We start from the raw sequence: 13,342 nt of genomic DNA, 5'->3' as shown, positions 1-13,342 counted from the left end.
TATAGTTTAAAGTAAGCTACAGGGGAGTTATGGCAACTCGAGAGCCTGATCTGATTTCACACCATTGAAGCAAGAACAGATGTGTCCACTTTGTCTTCTGCCTCAGAAATACCATACTTGCTGAACCTGCACTGGTCGTGTGCACACTAAAGTCTACTTTGCACAGTAGTATCTGCTGGTTCTTGTAAATCATGATCAAAAGCTTTTTGGCTTTGAAACTTTCTGTAATAAATGTTCTTACCCCCAGTTCAAGTGATCCACAAGAGTTGAGATTTTGAGCATCTTTGTGCCACTGTCTCCCTCGGCCATTGACATTATTCTAAGGCTAGAGTATTGGAAAGGCATTACTGATAATTAGCAGCTTATTACTTAGCAGCTTAATTACTGAAATTAGCAGCTACATCAGTATCTGATAGTTTTCCTTCACTGTGCCTGAAACAACTCCAGCTTCCTAATAGTCCCCTATGTGTACAGGGAAGAGAGGACTGAGAGGGAAAAAATTTTGACGTGAGGTCAAAGAGCGCATTTTATGTGTAATATGAGTATGATGTAGAGGGAGATAAGAGGCAAAACACCTGCTAGTATTGCTGTGCTGGAATAATGATCTGCAAAGGTTGTTAGTTCTTATGCTGCTTTATTGTCATCATTGAGATCTCTTCTGTTCCAAGGCAGCAGATTACAAAACACAAAGGGAAAATCCTCTTCAGAGTAACTTAATGTGACTTCAGGTGGCTGTGCTTATGATCAAATGACCGTATCCAGTGAAGAGGCACACAGGGCACCATGGAACAGAAATATTCTATTCTCATAGTGGGATGAAAGAGAAGATCAAGGTTTAACTTTGAAATGGGAATGAAACATGCTTTAGAGCCTTTCAGTTCCCAAAGAGCTTGTTTCTGGTCTCAGTTTGTGTCCTAACTCCAAAAATAAATATTAATTTTTATTAGACAGTTGCTGAAAGAACTCAGAGATCAGGAGAGGGAAGTAAGGGCCCTAGCCTCTTTGATAGCCAGCCTACCTCCCTGGGCTCTGCAGCAAATCTGTGAGTAACCCCAGATTTAACAGGAAATAGGGTAGAAACCAGCACAGTCTCCCTCCCTCCCCAGAGCTCCTGATGGGCAGGTAGTTAGCACACTGCTGCAAGCTGTAATTTCAAACACTTTGAACAAAGAGTTAGAGCTCAAGTGTACTCTTTTCTGGGTGCATCTGCAGCTACCCACTCTCCACTAAAGAAGGACAGCACAACTACCTAAAAATGTAAGGTGAACTCAGCGGTGTTGGTGTGTCCTGAGTATGGCCAGATGAACCCCGCAGAGGATTCACCAACGCCAACGTAGTCAACGCAGCAGCACCTTGTGTCACATCTAGAAGCTCATATTGAGGAAGTTCCCTCCAGGAAATTGATGGTCAGGTCCCTGGGAAAGCAGGGATGTGAATTCACAAACAATATTAAAAAGACACACATCTAAAAGCTGTTCCTAAAACTTTTACTTGAACTTTTGAAAACAATGTCTTGTTTTTAATACAGTAGAAAATATTTTATTATCTCTCTTGAAAATTTAGTAAATTACTCTCTCACAGAAACAAACTCTTGTAAAAAGAGACATTGTATGTGGCTCTGTAGGAACCTATTGGTGCTTTATTTCTATGTTAAAAGAGTAATAATCCGATGTCAGCAATCTGTCCGTCTCCATATCTGCTTTTGGGATGTGTCTTCAAGGATTTTCAGAGACACTGGAATTACCTAAGGAAAAACTATAACTGAGTTAGGACTGTAGTAGATAGACAATTGTAGCAGGTAGGTAATTGGGTAGGATTGTGTGATGCTGCTCATCTGTGACACATCTGAACGCGTAGATTGGTTTCTCTCACCAAATCGCAAGCGTCAGCCCGACTCTGAGCTTCAGGGCGATCTTGGCCCCTCTGGAAAGTTTCAGTGCAGGGAAAGTCTGTGAGGAAGGGAAGGAAGGGAAACCAGCGTCGGCCGCTGCTCGGGGGATGCTCCGTCGGTCCGCCCGCCCCGCCCGCTGCCGGGGCAGCCGCCGCTTCCCCGCCGCCAGAGCCGGCTCCGCCGCTCGTCCCGGCTTCCCGCGGTGCGGCGCGCCCGTCCCCGCTTTCGGTTTCACTTCTTCCGGCTCTCAGCTGTGTGTTTCCTTACGGGTTTTGTGTGCTGAGAAATTTGTCCCGTCCCTGGATGTCCCCCAGCTGAAGCAGATAAAGCCCGCAGCGGTAAGTGGATGCAATTCCAGGTAATAATAATAAACCAGGTATTAGAGGTGCAAAGCCAAAGTAGTGCTCAGGAGCTTGGGCTGTTTCCTTGATGGTGGATTTCTCTTAACTTGCAGGTTAGCAAAGTGGGTGGTACTGCTGTTTGCTTAATGTGTGCTTTGGTGCTTGGTGTCCCCAACTGGCAGGAGGTATTTTTGTGTTTGAAAAAAAAAAACCCCAACTAAAATGATATGGGAATGTCCCTTCCTGGGAGATGCTGGAAGCTCTCCATCTAAATTCTCCTTTTTTTTTTTTTTTTTTCAAGTTCTTCCTCACAAAATTGAAACTGTCCTTCTTTCTTTTGACTATTAAATATTTTTCCTTAACACTGTCCATTCAGTCTGATAACAGGTGCGTGTTTTCTTCACTGGATCTCCAACCAAAACATAAAACACCTAAAGCTGACTCCAGGCTTCCTGCAATGAAAAAAGCAGAAAAAGTCAGGCCTTCATGCCTCCCTGGAAGTCAGCCAAAGAACTCGGATTGTGTTTGTGCATTATATTTCTTGCACCTTTCAAACTTAAAAATGAACTGGCAACAACTACCGAGGCTGGCAGCTATCTGACCTCCCTAAAACAAGCCCTGAGGAGGACACAGGCCAGAGGTAAAGCTTTTGTTACAGACAAGATCCCCCTTTGTTTTCCTCAGTTCTTCCAGCAACTGGGGGTGCAGAGGAACGAGGCAGGACAAGTGGTCTTTTTTTTCCCTCAGCTACAGGGATAGGGGTGCTGTGTTCAGTAGCAGCTGTAGCAGGTCAGCCTGCAGGACTGTCAGGTTCAGTTATTTGCTGTCTCCTCCCCTTCCCCATTTGCCAGTGGAGGTGAGTGGAGACCCAGGCTCCATGAGCTGCAGGACATGGGTCAGGCATACATACAGTGCCCAGCAGGGAGTTGTTTTTTCATTAAGGTTTATTTTAAAACATCTTTTGCAGTCCTTTGTATGCCTTTGCAATGTTTTAGGTCCCTCTTTCTCTTGTTTGTATCACCACTCCTCTTGGATTTTATTGATGTCTTTCTCCAGATGGCCAGGTTGGTCCCACAGAGACGCTCACAGGATTCCGCTCTGGCCACTATAACATGGCTTTTTGTCACTGGAGCAGTCCTAATGCATGTCCTCTGAAAAGGCAGGTCACCTACAGAGCCAAACTGTTGGCATCCGACCCACTGATCTCCTGTTTGCCTACAGGTTGCAGTGTCAGTTCCTCAGAGTGTTTTGTTACAGTAGTGAAAACTCGTCTCTTTAAAAACCATCAGTTCCACAGGCTTTTTCTTTTTCGGTACAAACGTGCTGGTTTATTTTCTTGTTTCGTTTTTTTGCTATTGAGCAATAATCTAATGTGTTCAAAGCTAGATCATGTTAATTAAACACAGATTCCAAGTAAAGGAAAACGTGAGCTGCAAAACTAAGAAAGCTCGTATTCCTGGGAGTTAGTCTTTTGAGAAGGTTTTCTAGAGTCCAGTTAAGTCTAATAAGGTTAAATTCCCTTCTATAGCCTGTTCTGTAGTGGCACACTGATAGTATTCCCTATCTGGGAGCCCATCATGCTGAGACTTAGGTCATTGATAAATTCAGGTTGGCAGGTAGATTCCAAATTTGCTGGCAGAAGGCCATAGAGATATGTATATATGGAGATTTTGGAGACTCTCAAAGCTTCAGGGGTGAAAGTATAAGCTTTATATTTTTGTAAAAAAAAGAAAGAATTCGAAGCAGAGGAACCTAAGCTTACTGTTCTCTGCTAAAGCATGGAAAAATATTCTGGAAAGCACTCCCAAAGTATTTGTTCTCCCTCTACTAAAGATTAATTTGGTAAAGAATAATATGAAAGATACACTGGACTCTTCTCTTGATGAGCAGAAGCGCTATTTCATTAGACAAGCTCAATGACTCAGCAGGCTGGTCAAACATTTCTGAACTCTTACAGCTCTATTCTGATATCTTATCCAGTAAAGCTGTATTACAAGATCACCAGTGAATTTAAATCTTATGGATACTAAATCGAAACTGAATAAAATATGAGAAAGTCTGAGATTCATCAAATGTAATGCCTAAGCAGGCAGAGCCATTGAAGATTAGAGTGCCAGTGGATAGAGGTTGATACCTTAACGGAAATACTCAAAATGTACGGAGTGGGGTATATAAATGCTTAAATGTATAAGTTTTTTCCTGGAAATATTTGGATAAGTGTATTGAATCTATGGACAGTGTTTTCTTTACACCTTGGCTTTTCTATGTTTCTTTCTCTGATTAGGTTGGTACTGATCTATTTTGTCTGCTCTTACTTTCTCATACACCTTTCTGTAGCCTGATATTCCTTCTTTTGTTATGAGATGGAAAGACAGAATTTTGTGTGGCTGGCTTGTAAAACAAAAACTGTCAAGAACTGTAAAATGAAGAAGTGGTATATTAGGCATTCTTATTGCATATAACTAAGAAATAGCTTCAGTGTAGTTAAGCTCAGAGCATAGTGATTAACATTGAGAGGCCTATGTATAAATATTTATCAGTGTGGTTAAGCTCGGAGCTCAGTGATTAACACTGAGGGGCCTGTGTATAATTTGTCATGTTTATTATATTTTATGCATGTAAAAGCAATGTAAAATTAATCAGAAAAGGGAAAATGGCTGGAAATTTGCATTGATAATAAAGTAAGCCGTGGTAGCTTTTTGAACATAATTATTCTTACATAAAACAATACTATAGTTTTTAAAGAAAAATCTTAAGTTGGAGAGATTTAGACATCCCTCTTCTGCAGAAATGAATAATACTTTATGGGTGAAAAATACTGAGTGTTTCCTTGGTATAAAGCTATATGGGTTTTGAGCCTGGTTTGCTTAACCTTCAGTTTAAGAGATAAGTTGTGTCAAAATGGTTGTAATTTGTACTATGTTCATTTTGCCTTTGCAGATAAAACAATGGGAAGTGCTATTCTTTGGTGGAGCAGCTTATCTGTCAGACTGGTGTCTGTCTGCTTGCTGTGTGCATCAGCTGGAAAGCAATGTCAGATCCGAAATGAAATGGCTGACTGCAGTCACCTAAAGCTAACTCAAATTCCTTCTGATCTCCCAAACAATATAACGGGTTTGGACATTTCTCATAATCAGCTAAGACAGTTAGGTCCTGCAAATCTGACCAAGTACAGCCAGCTGGTTTACTTGAACGCAGGCTACAACAGCATCTCTAAACTACAACCAGAATTGTGCCAAAATGTGCCCCTGTTGCAAATTCTGAAGTTAGAACATAATGAATTGCATAAGCTACCTGACAGAGTCTTTGCTTCCTGCTCTAACCTGACTGAGCTCAATCTAGGATACAACAGAATAGATATAAACAATGATCCTTTCAAAACCCTGGAGGTAAGCTTTAGAAATGCACCTTTTCATGTAAATAAACTGTAAATGGGGAATTTACTATGTTTTTCAGTGTGTGTGCAATCTGCCTATTTGCACCTGAAAATACCCAGAATGTAGTCTTCCTTCATTGTTTTTCTAAAGAAAAGGCCTAGTGGTTTCTTGTGCTAGAGCACACTGGAGTCTCAGCCATCCTTATGAGTCAATGTTCTCCATCCCCTTTTCCCTGTTGCATCTCATGGAGACACCTCTCCATACAGGATTTGTGCTGAGAGAATAGCAGCAGCATCACGTGATATATAGGGCGAAGTGGAGAGTGTGGAATCTGAGGTGCCTGGGGTCTTAAATTGGTAGCTAGCCTAAATTTTCAAGGTCAAGGTGTAATTACTCAGACCATGAAGGCCAGTTCTTAGGCTGAATGTAATGTCTCTTAGGGATTGAGGAAGAGCAAACCCAAAGCTTTTCATTCTGGTTGTTTGTATGGTTAAATATTCTTCTCTGTAGCATCACTGAGATTAGGGGACCAGCACAGGAAGCAGGAAAAGACTATTCCATTGTCTTTGTACCAAGCAGGGAATCATGCAAAAAGAAGGGCCTAAGGACAAAAGACAATAGAGACGATGTGTGGGTACTAATTGTTGTCCAATGTTCTAATGAGTGTGCATGCTGTTTTGAACAAGTCTGAACTTTTCTGCCAAACTCATCGTTCCAGTCCAGTTACATAAAATGTACTTGCTTGCATCGTAGGACTGCTGACTGTCAACTAAGTCCAAGTGAGTACAGCCAGCTTTGCTGCTGGAAACAGAACTGAAGTTCTGGCCTTCCTCGCTTTGCTGCTGCCCTGTTACTGATGGACGCCTGGCTTGGCGCACCTCAAGGCACTTTCTGTGGAGTCACCTTTAGGGTCACATCTCCTCTCCGGCAGGTGCAGGAGGAGTCTGAGCACCTGGGTATGAGCTGGAGTATTACAACGTGTGCAGCACTGATTTTTGTAGGCTGCTACTGTACTCCTCTTCCTTTCCTCATTTCCATTCATGGGGATGGGCCACACTGAAGAGGGTGGAACACAAGGTATTAACTGCAGTAGTTGTAACTGCAGCCAGCTGTAGGTTTTTGCTTTTATCACTTTATCTGGAGCAGGAGGGCTTTCAGTGAGTTAAGGCATTTTAGATAAAGTAATTCTTTGCTTTGCAGTAGATATTTTAGCAGGTTAAGACCATGAACACAATGAAAGTTACACATGTGAAAGATACAGAAGGCATCTTTCTGAAGGAGCTTGAAAGCTGCCTTTTCTCTATTGCAAATTTATTTGAATTGCAGTGTCGCAACTAATTTCTAATCAATTAGACTAAAGTGCAATACTTCAAAATGGTTTGTGTTACATAAAAAGGAAAAGAATGTTATACTTTTCTGTTTGCATCTTGTCCCCAGAACTTGAGTATTTTGGACCTATCTCATAATTTTTTGAAGTCAGCAAACTTAGGATCGCAGCAACAGTTGAAGAATCTTCGTGAGCTCATGCTGGATAATAATCAAATCACTGAGTTAACAAAGGAAGACTTCAGTTTTCTTAGCAACACCTCATTGAATAGCCTTGATTTGTCATCAAATCCACTGAAAGAGGTAGGAAGCATTTCAACAGAAATTCAACAGATGCAAGTATAAATGGAACTATCCTGATTTATCCTTTCTGATTGTACGGCATTTACATTATGTTTTTGATCCACTGAGGTCAAAGATAAAACCATTTGATTGTGTACAGCATTATTTCTGAGCTCCAGTAGTGATACACATAATTATTTTTCTCCCACTGAAATCAGCAAGAGCTGGTTCCCTGTAGATCACAGATCTTGAGCAAGAGCTAGATCAAGTAGCTCTGTGAACCCTTACCAGGTATTTTCTATGCAGGATTTTTTTATACATGCTGAAGGTGAACAGCTGACATACACTTTTTCCCCACTTAGAAAGTGATATTATGCAAGGCTAGTTATACAATCTAGGTCTCACTTCAGAGTTATCAAAGAGAACGTTGATTTGTGCCTGTGGGGTACCCCAGAAAAATAATTATTGCAGAAAAGTATACTCACTGTTTTTTAAAAAAGTGGGTGTTTTCTCTGCCACCTACCTCACTGTTCTCTCTGACCTGCTTCGCAGTGTTACAAGATGATTCTTTGAAGAGTGAGGGTAAGTATTGCAGTTCTAAACTGGTTGACCCTCCGCATATGAATACTGAATTTGCATTGAATTTACTTTGATTTTTTCCCAGTTGATTGATCTGTAAAGAACATGTATATTGAAGTTACAAGAATATTTTAAAGTGGCATGAGCTTGTACCACTACTGGGAGGCGATCTCACTGTCATCTTTCCCTTAGCTGCTTCATCCCTCCCTCTTTCTGGTACAAGCTTTAATGAAGGCATGCACTGGGTTACTAGAGGAAAATCTACAGATTTTTTGGCTTGGTTAGCTTGTAGTCAGGCTGGTTCTCGATCTAATTCACCATGTAACTGCATACAGGGCCATACTGGCACAAGGACACAGCATAAGTAGATGAGCCTGCTCCTCTCTTGGGCAGTGCTACTTTGTGCTAGTTTAACCTGCTCTGATTTTACAGTACTGCTGTCTGAAAAGCAGTCGCATGCATTTGAATCGTTCTGACAACTGGAGTGGTTAATCATTAGCTGCTGTCTGAATCAAGACGAAGGGTCAGCACTATGATGGAGGCTTGTGATTTATATTGTGGAAGCAAGCGTGTAGTATCATGTTTCACGAGCATAGAAAGAAGAGAAACTGGGTTTTCACTGAAAAACTGTTTTTTCACAGCCAAAACTTGGCTGTCTGAAGGCCTAAATAATTTTTTTACAGTATACCTGGTTTTGCACTAGTATATTGGTATCCCAATATTGGATACTCAATTGGTATTGAGATTATAATATAATATATTTTATAGATATATATATATAATCTCAATTGGTATTGAGATTATCTCAATTTCTAAAATGCTTCTAGTGAAAGAGTTTTACTAGTTGGGTAAAAAATTGTAATTAACTTGCATCTCACTAAGCAATTTTCTATCTTCTTATAAAAGAGTGTTACTCAGAATTATCATAATTACGTTACAAACTTTAGAACTATTATTATAAGAAGTATAAACTCCAAGAAGTGTTTATCTGAACTTGGCTGTGGAAAACTCTGAGTGTAAGAGTTATGTTCAGCTTGAAAGTCTCATTTTAAAATCTTTCCAAATTTTGGCTTTATGGGGCTGTTTTCTTACATAATGCCCTTGTTTAGGTCAAACCTCTTTTTTTTTTTTTTTTTTTTTTCCTTTCAGTTTCACAAAGGATGTTTACATGCAATTGGAAACCTGTTTGGCCTCATACTGAACAATGTTGAACTTGGTGAAAATCTCACAAAGCAACTTTGTACAGAATTATCGAAGACAGCGATTCAGAACCTCTCCTTGAGCCATGTGAAGCTTTCATACATTGGCAACTCAACTTTCCAGGGACTGCAAGGAACAAATCTTACAGTTTTAAACCTTTCCCAAAATTCTCTGTCTGTGGTAGAAGATGACTCATTTCAGTGGCTTTCAGGTCTACAATACTTAACTCTGAAGCATAATAACATTCATGTATCTTCACGTTTATTTTATGGACTATCCAGCCTCAAATATCTGAATCTGATAAATTCACTTACTGGGAAAATTGAAGATTTTTCCTTTCATTGGTTATACCACCTGGAGTACCTTATAATGGATAATAACAATTTTCCAGGAATTACTGCTAATATGTTCACAGGTCTGAACAACCTGAAATACCTAAGTCTCTGTAACTGCAACATAAACTTACAAAGAATAACCAATAAAACATTTTCATCACTTGCTAATTCCAGTTTGCAAGTTCTCAATCTCACAAAAACAAGAATCTCTACAATGGAAAGTGGAGCGTTTTCCTCCTTGGGACACCTGAAAGTTCTTGATCTTGGTCTCAATGAAATTAATCAAGAGCTCACAGGTCATGAGTTTGAAGGTCTCAATAACATACAAGATATTTATCTTTCTTATAACAAAAACTTGACTTTGCGAAGTGAATCATTCATTTTTGTTCCAAGCCTTAGAAAACTGATGCTGAGGAAGGTAGGTTGCAGTAATCTGGCAGTTTCTCCTTCACCTTTTCATCCTCTACAAAATCTGACTGTCCTGGACATCAGCAATAACAATATAGCAAACATAAAAGATGACTTGTTTGATGGACTTCACAAACTTGACATTCTGGATTTGCAGCACAATAATTTAGCCCGACTTTGGAAACATGCAAATCCAGGTGGCCCTGTTCTTTTTCTAAAAGATCTTCCCAACTTGCATATTCTTAACTTAAAATCAAATGGGCTTGATGAGATTCCAGTTCAGGTTTTCAAGGGTCTGTTTAAATTAAAAAACTTGGATTTAGGATCAAATAATTTGAATTTGCTTCCAGCAACTCTGTTTGATGACCAAGCCTCTCTGAATTCATTGAACCTTCAGAAAAATCTGATAACCTCAGTGGAAGAAAAAGTGTTTGGCCCAGCTTTCAAGAGCTTGAGAATACTAGAGATGGATTCCAATCCATTCGATTGCACCTGTGAAAGCATTGCTTGGTTTTCTGACTGGCTTAATGTGACGCAAGCATATATACCTGGATTGAGGTCGCAGTACGTTTGCAACACCCCGCCTAAATATCATGGTAGTCTGGTGTTGCATTTTGATAGCTCAGCCTGCAAAGACAGTGCTCCATTTAAACTTCTGTTTTTGATCACCACCACTATTGTGATGCTAGTAATTTTTTTTGCTCTTATCACCCATTTTGAAGGATGGAGAATAGCTTTCTACTGGAATATTTCAGTAAATCGAATACTTGGTTTTAAAGAACTTGACAGGCAACAGGAAGAGTTTGATTATGATGCCTACGTTATTTGCGCAGGACAGGACGAGAATTGGGTGTCTAAGAATTTATCGTCTCTGGAAGAAAATTACCAAATTCGCTTTTGTTTTGACGAACGGAACTTTGAAGCGGGCAGTTCTAAATTTGAAGCCATAACTAACAGTATAAAAATGAGCAGGAAGATTATTTTTGTTGTGACTGAACACCTCTTACGGGATCCCTGCTGCAAAAAGTGAGTAGAATATAAATGTAAGGGAGAAAATTTCTTAACGGATTCTCTTAACAAGGTCATCTTTTTTGCTGTGTAATTTAATAAACAGCATGCAAATTCTACTATAATATATTTATTTAATATATCATAACTTCTGAATAATTCCTAAATTAAAGTTAATTGCTCCACGTGTACACTAGTGGAAGTCTTTCAGTCAATGTATTTTTTTTTTTAAATTCAAGCAGATTGTGCAGATTGCTTTCCTTAAAATTACATGTTTTAAAAAGAGCAATAATGGATGAGATCACTAGCATCCAAATATGATTTTTGTTTGTCTTTAAATGAGCCTTTTCACCTTTCTTATGAGATGATCTTGAAAAGAAAGGAACTTTGTTCAACAAGGCTAAATCAAGATGGTAGAATTAGGTTACATTTTTAGAGGATGATTTTTTTCTTTAGTTAGAAGGTAACTAGTTTAACATGAGTAATGATAATTTTATATCATAGAGTAGACATTTAAGACCCCTGTTTGAGTCCAGTCCTTGAGTTTACAATGTGCTGTTATGCGAACTATTAAAAGAACTCTTTGTCATTTTTTTCCCTCTACATGAAAGAAAAGATGTATTTTTGTCTTATTTTCGCTTCAGGTTTAAAGTATATCATGCTCTTCAGCAAGCTATTGAACAAAGTTGGGACTCCATCATACTGATCTTTCTTCATGATATCCAAGATTACAAGTTGTATCATGCTCTTCACCTGAGAAGAGGAATGTTCAGATCTCGCTGTGTCTTGAACTGGCCAGCCCAGAAAGAACGAATCAGTGCCTTTCATCAGCAATTACTGATGGCACTTAAATCTAATAGTACAGCACACTGAATTTTGAAAGTACGGGTTTGAATTACGGGGTCATTTCATTGCATATGTTCTGTCATTGGAAAACTATCAAGCCTTCAGGAAAACCTGAAAAAAAGTTTGTCATGCTGAAAGATATGTAAAAGACACTATAATTTAAATTTACTTGTCTGTATTCATGTTCTTGCTGATCTTTTAATTCACCTGCACTGAACTGACATGTTAAAATGGATCGTGACTGATAATCATTTCAGTCTGTGTATCAAAAATGTGGTAGAAATTCTGAAAAGCAGTGAGAATGACTGATGTTCTAGGAAAAATGTCCACCTGATGTAGTGCAGAAATGACATGGACTCTCTACTTGAAAGGGATATGTAAAAGAGAACGCAATAATGATAAAATAGCAAACTCTATGTAGAAGTGGAGCAGACACTACTGCTTGCTTTCATAATGCAAGAGGAGATTCAGTGAAACTAAAATCGGAAAGCTTTCCATGAGGCACAGTAAGTAACATGGAAAACTATTTCTGTAGTTGAAATCAGGAAATATAGCAGAGTTTCAAAGTGAATTTTAAAACCTTTATTTTAAGAGAAAGCCACAGAAAGAAACTTGACCCTGTGAGCCGCCTGTTCAAAACACCCAGTGAAGGATTGCTTATGCCTTCTGGGTGGGGCTGGTGCTGGTGACTAGCAAAAACAGATTTTCAGACTAATGAGTCAACAGATTTAAGCAATGTAGTATGATTAAAAAAAATTTTTGTACTCTTCCCTGCTGAAATTCAGAGAGCTGACAGAAAGACATTTATACTGAGAGATGTCACCTTAATTCTTTGAATGTGCATAAAGCTATATGCAGGCCATTAAACAGAACTTGAAATCAATGTGAAACATGGCCAAGGCACAGCTGGGGCACCTGTATAAGATGAGTAAAGGCATAGATATTTCTGTAGCATAACCAGAAGACAACTTTGTGGGGAGGTGGTGCTACTCTAATTTCATTATCAAAGTCTTTGTTACTAGTGAAACAACAACAACAAAAAGCCAAACCCCAAAGAAACAGTTTTAAATGGTACCAGAAATATTACTGTGACTAGTTACAGGTAGAGTGGGAGAAAAACTTCAAAAGAAGATTAATTTCAAATTTTTGTTTTCCTTTTTCTTCGTGACTGTATATAGTTTTGCAAGGCAAAGGAATAGCTGGCAAGGAAATTGTAAAGAAAATCAGAAATAATTCTGTAGTTTAATTTCTTATGTGTTAATCTAGTTTGTTTTTTCCTTAGCATACCTTACAGAAAGATGGGCTAGTTGGCAATTGTCAGAGCATTAAGGTTCAAACATACAGGCTGGTGCCTCGATCTGGAGAGAGCTGAGAACCAGCAAAGCGTGCGGTGAAATGATGTTCATAATGTTTGAGACTGGTTGTAATTTTATGGAGTGTTTGAGCACAATTTATTGTAAATAGACACTAGACAGTAATTTTAATGTTTTGTTAATATTTAATTGCTGCTCTAAGGACCTTACAAAGCATTGTCAATTTTTAGTAGGTGTGTGATCCTTCAATAGCTCAGGAATATTTTTAAATTGCTTTTTTCACCTAGCATTTCCCTCATCAATTTTGACACCACTATTACTCCAAGAATGCTGTTTTACTACTTTAGAAAACAGCTTTCAGATAGTCAATACTTAACATTTGAAGCAGCTTTTCTCATTATTTGTTATAGGCATAGAGGAAAAACGTTGAGATTTG

The 13,342-nt window shown here is 39.0% G+C and overlaps 1 protein-coding gene across 1 annotated transcript; it reads left to right on the top strand.

Annotated features, from left to right (window-relative positions):
• The first annotated feature begins 2,196 nt into the window (after positions 1–2,196).
• TLR3 (toll like receptor 3) lies at positions 2,197–12,771 on the top strand. The gene is made up of 5 exons (XM_009986371.2): positions 2,197–2,229; positions 5,173–5,621; positions 7,047–7,238; positions 8,946–10,765; positions 11,392–12,771. The coding sequence occupies exons 2-5, from the start codon at positions 5,181–5,183 to the stop codon at positions 11,618–11,620; spliced, it is 2,682 nt and encodes an 893-aa protein (XP_009984673.1). The 5' UTR covers positions 2,197–2,229; positions 5,173–5,180; the 3' UTR covers positions 11,621–12,771.
• Positions 12,772–13,342: the final 571 nt, after the last annotated feature.

The sequence above is a fragment of the Tauraco erythrolophus genome, chromosome 5, assembly GCF_009769465.1.
Source record: "Tauraco erythrolophus isolate bTauEry1 chromosome 5, bTauEry1.pri, whole genome shotgun sequence".
Classification (NCBI taxonomy): Eukaryota; Metazoa; Chordata; class Aves; order Musophagiformes; family Musophagidae; genus Tauraco; species Tauraco erythrolophus.
This window is presented reverse-complemented; position numbering and strand designations above follow the sequence as displayed.